Source organism: Aythya fuligula, chromosome 6 (genome assembly GCF_009819795.1).
Source record: "Aythya fuligula isolate bAytFul2 chromosome 6, bAytFul2.pri, whole genome shotgun sequence".
Lineage (NCBI taxonomy): Eukaryota > Metazoa > Chordata > Aves > Anseriformes > Anatidae > Aythya > Aythya fuligula.
In genome coordinates, this window is record NC_045564.1 from 25114909 (window position 1) to 25125564 (window position 10656).

Genomic DNA, 10656 nt, shown 5'->3' on the forward strand with positions numbered 1-10656 from the left:
AGTCCCTCACCCAGCTCCTTATAGACACGGTACGGTCACAGCCCCATTCCCCATCTGCACACCGTGCTTCTCCCCAGGGCAGAACCTGCATTTCTGCCACCAGCAGCCCTGGTCTCTGTTTCAGCAGGTGGAAAGACACCAGAGCAGCTGGGAAGAAGGAGGCAGGGTAAGAACCTCCTTCCCAGCACAGGCTGGGACGGGGCACAGGGTGGCAGCACTTCTGAAGAGTCATCCTCACTGCTGCTGCTGCTAAACCTCAGCGTGGGGTTTGCAGAGAGAGGAGAGCAGGGCTGGTTATACATTTTGTGGTGTTTATGTTCCACTGCCACGTTTGCAAGTGGCTCTGGAGTTTGTTTCCTTCCTCTTTTTCCACCCATCACACATGCATTCTTCAGTGCTCCTTTTTCTTGGGCATTTACACAAATACCTTTTTTAATGAGCAGAAATTTCTAAGTATAATATTTCACTGCAGGGTACGCTCTTTTTTGAAGCAATTCCACCTTTGCCCTACCTTTGCACTGTATCAAGTTAATCACGTCCATTGAGAATTTAAACCTGTTCTGTTCTCTGTGCTGTACAAGTCTTCAGCATTGCTCCACTTACTCTCCCAACTGTTCTCTTCATTTTTTTCCCCCTTCCTCTTAGGGTCTAGAATTTCATTTTTATCTTTTGAGATTTCTGTCCTACTTTGACTTCATCTGCTATATTTGTCTATCACTAGGCTAAATATTAGCATTACCTGATTGGTTGCTGTTTAGATTGGTATCTTCCCATCCCACAAAGCTAGATACACTCTGTAGAAAACAGGCTAACACCAAATTATCTCATAGCTTGGAACAATTCTGACCTGCTTTTGCACCTTGCATTTTCCCTGTGGAACGTTTGCTGCATTTTTCCCCCCCCACTGCGTTTTATTTTCACATTTCTTATCTCAGTGTGGTTTCAAATGTAGTTAAATTGTGCCCTATATTCATAAATAGGGAAGTCTGCTTGGTTTTGTTGTGGGATGGATGGTTGTTTTTTCCACCTAGTTTGTAAAGCTAGAAGAATTCCACTCTACTTCTCTCTGCTGGCTTATTGTTTTGTCTTTGCTAGTTCAGCTGCTCCCTTGCCAGCTTTGTTTTTTGGTTTTAATCCCTTTTTTCCATTTCTCTATCTTGCTTAAAATTTTAGCCCTTTTGCATTTTGATAATTTCAACTTTCTTGCTGCCATAAATCCTTATCTTAACAAGCATAAGCTTACTAAAAAAATAAAAGAGGGAGAGCAAGTAGCTTTATGGTATCTGTTTTGCCTCTTACAGTCACAGCTCTGTAGTTCCTCTATAAAAATCACATCATCAAATAGTGCCAGCTGCAGAAATGCACAACTTCACATTTACCCTTAGCTTGCTGGCAAGTGAAGTCTAATTAATTTCTCAGAGGTACTTCCTCCTCATCGGTCTGAAAAGACTGGACTAGCTGGGGGGCTTGTATTTTCCTCCTAGCCATACCTGATCTTTCCAAAGCAATTTTGTCTCCACATTGCACGTAAGACATGCTAAGCTAGCAGCTTCCACTCTTGATTTCCATCTTGGTTCTTCCAGATAGGCCCTCTTACTGCAAGATTTATACACTTCCCTTATTTTATCTCCTGCTTTTATTCCCTTGCTGCACAGTCTCTGCACCATGCCCCATTTTATTACGTCTTCTTCCACTTTTCCAGCATTTTACAAACGCTCTTCCCAGGAGAGTCTTACAGTAAGGAGCCAGTTGTGAGAAACAGGTATTTATTCTAGACACTATGCTACCTTCTAACATAGCACAATATTTTCCAGGCTTTGGCATTATACCCTGTCATTTGGATGGCACTGAGATGGGTATAGTGCAAGATCCCCTATTAAGAAGGAGAATCTGTTTTTTGTATGATTCTGTTGACAAAATGTGAGCAAACACTTGCTAACACTGTCCCATTGCAGCTAATGCAGCTATACTCTTGATTGAAAGTGTATGTTTGCATGATGAAAGCACCATGTTTTTGCTTCGGTCTGTGTAGGGTTTAATATACGTTTAGATGTAAGAACTGATCAGTGATATTTGCTAAATACCATCCCCCCACAATCTTATCTGCAACACACTGACATTTGTGAATCCTGAGCTCCATACTAATGGATGTGCAATGTTTGTTTCTGCATCTGCCTATGTGCACATGCAAGACTGTATTTTCTACTATTCTCCCTTTCAGTCCCGATGTTTTAGTGTCTTGTTTGGTAGCATTACTGCTTGGTGTTCAGCTCTGTAGCTAAATCCTGCCTTGGTAGAGGGGACATCTCAAAGCCAAGAAAGCATTCCAGATCACTAGATATCACACTAAGCAGTGTGAGCCATTGGTAGTAGATTCAAACATAGCTAATTGCTTTGGGTGTTTGCAACCAAGTGTCTAATTGAGCAATGCATTTCATTTGTTCAACAGGAGGCTTGGACTGTGCCATCAGTGGCACAGTTGTTTGTCCCCTTTCTCTCAGGTCCTTCTTTCTGTTTTCTGTGCTGTACTGGATTAAAATACAATTTCCAAATGCTTTTGACCTTTAGATAGACTATATTTTTTCTCCCCTTAAATTGAAAAGCTGTGGAGAGCATTTCTGCCTGTAGCCCAAAACTGGGCTATAAGCATTTGCAGGACCAGGGCTGCAGTCATTGTTTCCTTCACAGACATTTTCTCATTAGTGATGTTTTGATATAATGAATCACAAGGCTACCTAGCTAGCAGGACATCTTTTCAGTAATTTGCGTGCAACAAGAAAAAAAATTGGCTGTGATTCAGATACAGATCATTGCTTCACTTTCCCCATTCTGAAGTGTGTATTTTTATCCATCTCTGACCATTTTCATTCCCTGTCAAAAACCATCTTTTATGCTTTTCTTGATGCCTCTATGTTAATCTAATGTTCAGTAATCTGAAAAGCTTGTACTATATCATCAAAACAACATTAATGTCTTTGTACCATAAAAGCCATGGGTTAGAATCAATTTTATGTCACAGCCATCATCCTGATATAGTTGTAAAGCTCTGATCTAAACTAGATTGTCATGATTTCTGGGACATCTTCTTTTAAAAGCCTATCTACTAAAAGCGACAAGTTTAATACAGGTAATTATTTACCAGAATTGAAGCTACGTGTTGTTAATCACCTAGATTAGTATTAGGATACCTACTTCTGGGGAAAGCCAGCTGGCAGTCCTTCTGAAGGAACTGGGAAGCCTGTTCAATTGCATGCAGTGTCTGCTAAAGACTGCTTGCTTGGCTGAGACTTTCCCTAAAGCCCTGCTCTACATCAACACCAGCTCCAGTCCCTTTGTACAGCTGGACCTTGCTTATCTGGCGCAGTTAAAAGGTTACTGTCCTGCATATATGAGAAGATTTTGGATGAGAGGTAGTTCTGGATCATGTCCACTTCTCACATAATAGTATTTGATACAATGGGAGTAGCAAAGGGACATCTAAGTCTTGATGAAAGGTTGTTTAGAAGAAACAAAGATCATCTCCCACCTCCTACTTCTATTCTTTGCCTCATTCTGCCTCTGCATCCCATGCCAATTTGAGTAAGTCACCTGAGCTTCCTTCTCAGCCTTCTGCTAGCCTAACGCATTGTCTCTGATTCCAGGTCCTGCTTGTTCCAAGGCACTGGTGGCACTATGTGGAATCCATCGACCCCATCACCATCAGCATAAACTCGTGGATTGAACTGGTATTTTCCTTTTTATATCATGGTGCTGCAGCATTTCCATGCATGCATGCATTATAAAAAGTAGGAAAGCAGATATAATCCTGTCCCAGATCTGATGACCCCATGAGCCAACTTCAGTGATTTCATTGTGCGGTTACATTTACATAGCTTCTTTTATCCTCAAGGATAGCAGAAAACTTTGCAGACTTGCACATTCTACTAGCATCATTTGTTAGCCACCACTAAAATGCAGCTATGCTTTGCCACTGGCACATTTGATTCAAGTTTATTTTCTAGAGAAAGCAGGAGGGAGAAAAGAAAAGCATCTCTAACAAAAACCATGACAAGGATATGACCTAGAGAGAGGCGTTATGCCACTCAGAACTCAAGCTGTATTTCCTACTCAGCTGTATTGAGCAGGATCTTTTGCAAGGATTAAGATTGAAGAATTTTGTCCCTTGCCCATCTGGTTCAGCCCTATCAGGTTTGCTGTATTCAGCAGCTGGTGAGGGAAGAGCCCTTGTGGTTACAGTTTTTCCTGAAGAACCTTCCAAGGCTCCAGATCTAAAGCACCAGTTCAGTCATATGGAAGTTTGCCTCAATCAGGAAAACAATTAAACACAGGCTAAACTTCTTCTGTCTGATTTCTCAGGGACTAACCAACATTGTGCTGAGTAGGGAATGACAAACAGCAGCTTCATCTCAAGCACATGCTTACATGCAAAGCTAAATTAGAATTTAAATCAGATTAATGTGATAGAAAGGGGGTGGCAGAGGATGTTTGAATTTTCATTTCTCTGTGATAGTTATGATTTGCCTGGAGTTGGATTTTTCTCATGTATTTAATTAATTTTCTTTCCCCCAGGCTCTGATTTTTCTTGCTCTCCCAGTATATATGGGATGGTTCTAGGGATATCATCTCAATGCTACAGAAGGTTTTCTGATTCAAATTACTTCTTCATTAATCCTAGCTTAATATTAAAAAGGCCCTTTGAATTGGCATTTGAAAGCTGCCTCACTAAAATGCTTATTGCATTTTTTTTGCACCTTTATTAGACTGGAAATCTGCAGGGGGATGAACACATGCGTTCAGCTGCCGTTCAAACTACACAATACATTTCTCATACTGACATCAAACCAAGCCTTTGCAGAGCAGAGGCAAACTTGGGTATTTTCCTCATAGAGAAGTTTTCCATATGAGACTGCATACGAAGAAAGGACAGCAGGCCCATAGTCTGTACTGGCCTTGTACACAGTCCTGAGTCTAATGCCAGAGAAAGCACCAGCAATATTAGAGAGCAACCATTTAAACCTGCCTTAAATTTGAGCAGCCTTTGAAGTAATTTCACCCCATGTTCCTGAAGACCCCCCACACTTGCATCCTAAGTTGTACCTCACAAATTTCAACCCCTGCTGGAGGAGAAGGTCAGAACTGGATCAGTTCTGCTGGGTAAATAGGTCCCAGGAGGCTGGGTTGTATATAACCTGTTTGGGTTTCTCGTAGGCTATGAGAAAAAAAAAAAAGTAGAGCTAAGCTCCATGGCCTTTCTGGTCATAAAAGCCTTGGTGAAGTGACAGATCTTGTTGGAAACAGCAAGAGCAGACAGTTGTGTATAGATGGCATGATCTGCAGAGGAGTGTTTGCTGGATTTTGTTAATGAATGAACCCTACCCCAGCCCCCCCAAAAAAGATATGAAAAGCAACCATAAACAAATATAACCATTGCAACTCAGGTGAGAGTTCCTTACAGATATTATCCCTACAGATGATGGTGGCAGCACACCTATAAGAATTCTGACACGGATGCTGAGAAACAATATTGAGAGGATTTCCATTACCAAATCAAGCAGTTCTTGCTTGCAGCTGTTACCAGCTGCTTTCATATTGACAGATGTGAATCATGCCAACATTTATAGTCCTAGAGAAACCATTAATTATATTGGCAAGCCTTTAAAGTAGAAGTTTAATTTGTTTTCAGCTGGATGTGAGCTGCTCAAAGCACTTCATGCTTCTTAACATATTCTCATGCAATCAGTACAACCCTGTTATCCATCAGACCAGGATGAATCCCAAGAGTGCAACACCCTAAATAATAATTTCCACGCTTAAATAAACTCAGTGTTTTGGGGACTTGTTATATAAGGCCATTAGTAGGCAAAGCATCCACAGCTACGCTTTCCCCTGCTTCTATCCCAAATTCTGCTTGGGGATCCAGATGAATTACTGCCTTCACCACTCTACTACCAAGATGCATGGCTTGCTTGACATGTTCCCCGAAGCCACAATTAGGCAATGCAGTGTTGTGTGTTGACTAGGTTACATCTTTCTTCCAAAACCGGTACGTCTAAGTGTCTCAACAAAACCAAATTTATGCATCCACTCCTAGGCATCTGTCACTGAAATAACTAAACTACCCATCTTGTTCAGAGAGCCTTATTTTCTCCTTTCACGTACAAGAAATGCAGTTAAGTGGGAAAGAAAACTTAAATAGATCCTATAAAGTTTATTTCTGCTATCCCAGACTAACTGGTACCCAGTTACCCAAGGGGATGATGGAGGAAGTGAAGGCCTAAAACCAAGAGCTAGTTACTAACTTCGTTGTTAGTTTGGCAGGAGATCTTTCATATGAAATGCATTTTTCCTTTCTGCTTATGTTTGAAACTGCAGTAGTATGTTAACTTCTGTTACTATCACATGATAAAATGTTTCCTGAATTTTAAGCCTCACTTTTGCTAATCTCTAGACCTTACGTTAGTTACTGCCTTGCTGTAACATCCTTCATTTAAATACTTAAATAGACATAATATGTAGAACTATAAAATTTTCTATGTACTTTCATGGTCCTTCTAGTCCTAAGGAGTCTTATAAATACACATATTAATTAAATGCTAACATTGCTATGTAATTTCAAGCACCAGATTCAATTAAAAGAACACTAATAAGGAAAAAGATTATATACACACTAGAATCTTTTTCTGCAAATCCTTATCTGCATGAGTAGTCACACCAAAGCCTATGCTGTTACTCATGTAAGCTCTCTATGCATGAGTAGGAGCTTCAGAAGTCCAAAACCTTCTACCTACTTTACGTAGATGAGTATGGCTTTCCAGGTAAGGCATCCGTTTAGTTCTTGCCAAGATCTTCCACCTTCCTATAGCAATTTAAGTGCTAACCCGTCTCCAAACACTTCATTCCCTTGAGGCAGGATGCAGATCATGAAGCTCGTGTAGAAGAAGCAATAACTCGAACACTGGTATGTGCCATAAAATCAGCAGAAAGCCCCAGTGATGAAGATATCTGGCTAAATCCCACAGAGGTAAGCACTCTTGCTTCATTATAGCAGTGATAGTAGAGAATTACTGACATTTTGCTTAATCTTATCTTTCTGCTACCTGAAAGAAAATTTTTAAGTTCCTTCCCCTTAAGTAGGGAAAATAATCCATGGAACATAATCATGCAACACTGAACTGAAACATTCCTCCTTTTAACAGAGTATGTTTTGGGTGTTTTCTTAGGTTGAGGCAACATCCCATGAAATCAATCTCCAGTACCTGAATAAAGCAGTGTCTGCATATTTCAAGTGTCAAAAGGCAAGCGTATCAGAGCAGACACGTCCCAGCAGCACTGAAGCGGAGCGAGTGACGAGTCCCTCACACAAGAGGAGGAAAAAGCAAGTTGGCTGGGAACCAGGGGGCCACAAATTACTAACCCATGAATTTGGCTCTTCAACATTAAAAGCAGAAAAGTTCCAGAAAATACCTTTTGGGCCTCACCTCATTCAAGTTCTACCACAGCCTCAAGAAACAAGCTCAACGGGTGCAGGCAAAAGTGACTATAGAGATCTTCTCCATGAAAATGGAGGACGACATTTTGGAAAATTACACTGCACCAGGAAGCAATTGGCAATGAGTAATGACTGCGAAACGCCTGCAAATCAAATGGATTCAGACGGCAGTCCAAATACCTCCCAAACAGCCCTTTCTACCAATGATTTGCTAGACTGTTTGGTTAATCCACATGTCATCAGCTTAGTGGCTCAGCTGCTGCTGGAGAGAGCAGGAGTTTAATGCTCAAGTGCTTTATCATATTTGAAATAAAGAAGTCAAATAACAGCCTTGTTCTGGCTGTTTAAGGTTGGTAATAATTGAATGCTTTACTTTTGTTTCAAGTACTTTTTAAAATGTAGACAAACACAGCTAATGGTTAAGTGGCAAAATGAAGTGGAGCTAAAATAATAACTGATTAATGAGGAATAGGAAGAAAAAGGTGTGTCAGAGTTCCTCGACGTTACAAGCAGAATGTACAGTTATAATTCCACCTTGTTGTATGAATGGGTGGTTTAACACATTGTACAGCTCTGAGCATCAGTGAATCTGTTGATCTGTGCAAGTCCATAAATCAGATGAGTGGCTCAAACTGGAAGCTAAAAAGCAGTCCCAGGTCCCCAGGGGGGTGGAGGGAGGCAATTTAATTGCTCTGGGGCAGCCATGCAGAAACATGCAGCCTGCTTATTTCAGGAGGTAGAAACATGGGCTTTGAGAAGTGACTGAGTTACTAGGAGGAAGCCGTGTCAAGCTCTGTCCTTGACCCAGATATGCACAATTTCCAACTGTCCATCCCTTTCCTCTTTACTGGGCTCAGACCTCAATGACACCTGTGTGTCATCATCAGTAACAAAGAGCCTGCTGGCAAGATGCAGTCCTAAACTCCACCTAAAAAAAAAAAAAATCCATGCTCTGACACAGACAGGAAAATGCAAATACAGTTTCAATGGGATTGCACCACCAGAATACTACCAGAATTTAAGGAACACTCCTGTTCATATAGTTCATGTTTTTGTGTTGGCACTGCTGTGCCAAAAAGGATTAAAAATGAGTTAGGAAACGTCTTAGTCACATCTGCTGCCTTCAGTGATTCACCAGGCTCCTAGGGAGCAGATCTGTAGAATAAGGCAGCACCATTTAGATACATTGGCATATCTCAAAAGAGCTGTGCTTTAATGACAGCCCACTTTCATCCTATTGTTACACTTGTCTTTCTTCTCAGGCTGACCACAGGGGCAGGGCCCAGCCAGAGATCACTGCTGCTGGGATCATTTGCACTGGGGCGAGGGGGCTGCAAACGGTTCATTTTAATTCACTGAGCAAAAATAGTCTTGCAATAAAAAAAGCTTTTATGTCTGGAATGGATATAGGTGAGGGAGAAAGAGCAGTAAAGTTCGAAGAGGAGGAGGACAGCAGCACCACCTTCCATTCCCCAAATGTACGCCTCCTTAGCTTTCCTCTTCCCCCTACAGCAGAGATCATTTTAACAGCACCCTCCACGATAGCTACACCGAACATTTTCTCCCTCTGCATTCAGAATGACTGCCCTTGTAGCAGCTGAATGGTTTAAGGTCTTTGCAGGACTTGCCCCTGTAGGCAGAGGCTCCATTACCTACTTTGGAGGATCTGTCTGAGAGACACTGTTACCACAAGGCTGGATTGCATGTGTTCAGGGGCACATCACTCAGCGCTCTAAACAAATACCCTGCGTGTCTGGGGAGAGTTGCATTTTATGCCTGTCCAGGTGCAGCCTGTGATTTAGGGGCCAGGCTGTGGCCAGAAACCATTAGCAAAGGGGACAAGGAGGAGAGAGCGAGGCTGTTTACGATGCTGGGTGAAAGCACCAGAAGGACTTTATGTCTCAGAGGCATAATATAAAATCACAGTCATACACTCAGCACACGGGTAGAGAGAGAAATGACCACAAATTTAGAAAGTCACGTATGGCAAACGGCCCACAGACCAATAAGAGAAATTTATAGCTCTGACCTGATTTGCAGGATACCGAATGCCATGATTTCTGACTCTGTTTCTAAATTCATGGCCACTCTGTGGAGAAGCTTGGACTAGTTTCTACATATTCATGGCGTTAAAAATAAATGATTTCTGACCTCTTCAGTGACAGCCTGGATCAAACAAAGAGCAGGAAACTCAGCCATCAAGCCCTCCAGTCAAGACAGCTGCAAGCAAACTGCTTTTCTCTGCAATCACTAAGGAAACTTTCTTCCCCCCACAGAATGTATTCCCTGCTCACTCTCAGCCATGGGCATGGCAGCAGTTGAGCAAGTGGTGGCCTACAGGCAGCACCAGGATGGTTCCAGCAGTGACATGCTCTTCATCCCTGCCACAGCTGGGTGATGGTAAGAGATTGTCACCGTGTGGCCAAATGTGGAAGTCAAAGCCCTGGGGCCACTCCAAGCATCATGCTGGGCCAGCATGCTGATCTCCACACACATCCAGTCTGTCCCACTTGCCCAGTGGAAACCCTGGGCTTCCCTGCCCCAAAAGCAGCTATAGAGGAGTTCACAGGTGGGCCCCATTCATCTCTCCAGGGCTGCTGCACATCACTACTCACTGGCCCTGTGGACAGCACTCACAGCACTCACCTAGGGATTTGCCCATTGCTTGTCTGCAAAGAAAAAGTACATTTCCAAATCAAAGAGTCCTGCCTCTTAAGACAACAGAATCGGGGAAAACCCTAAACAGCCTCCTCGGTTCCAGTCTTTCACAGAAAATCTCCCTGTTACATTTCAGTGGGCAGCATCATATTCCACTGCACTGTTTCCCTCCACATTTGCATCTCTCTGGATTCTGCTCCAGCACCAGTCTCTCAATGCCACTGAGCAACTCAGCTGCAGAGCAGTGTCATATGATACAGCATGAGCCATAAATCAAAGTTTTAACTAAGAACAAGTTTGGCACATCGAGGAGGCAGAGTGAATCTTTCTGCAGTAATAATTGCCTTTTAAAAATAAAAGCAGTGCTACAAAACAGTGTTTGCCCACTAGTAAGGTCCTTGCTGTATTTCTCAGCCACAAACATGAATGTTCAGGTGTGTGGTGTGGGCAGCCTTCCTTGGGTGGAAGTTTCCTGACATTTCTGGTGTTAATAAGCTGTAGCTGGTGCA

At 42.3% G+C, this 10656-nt stretch overlaps 1 protein-coding gene across 3 annotated transcripts in view; it reads left to right on the top strand.

Moving 5' to 3' along the window:
• The window catches only part of HSPBAP1 (HSPB1 associated protein 1), a 35287-nt gene extending 27423 nt beyond the window's left edge, over positions 1 to 7864 (top strand). The window contains exons 6-8 of one of the 3 annotated variants that reach the window (XM_032190673.1): positions 3642 to 3725; positions 6911 to 7021; positions 7221 to 7864. In XM_032190673.1, coding sequence (XP_032046564.1) covers positions 3642 to 3725; positions 6911 to 7021; positions 7221 to 7772 — 747 coding nt within the window. In that variant the 3' untranslated portion in view covers positions 7773 to 7864. The remainder of the gene's footprint in view (positions 1 to 3641; positions 3726 to 6910; positions 7022 to 7220) is intronic. The other 2 variants (XM_032190672.1, XM_032190674.1) reach the window with 2 other exon arrangements.
• Positions 7865 to 10656: the final 2792 nt, after the last annotated feature.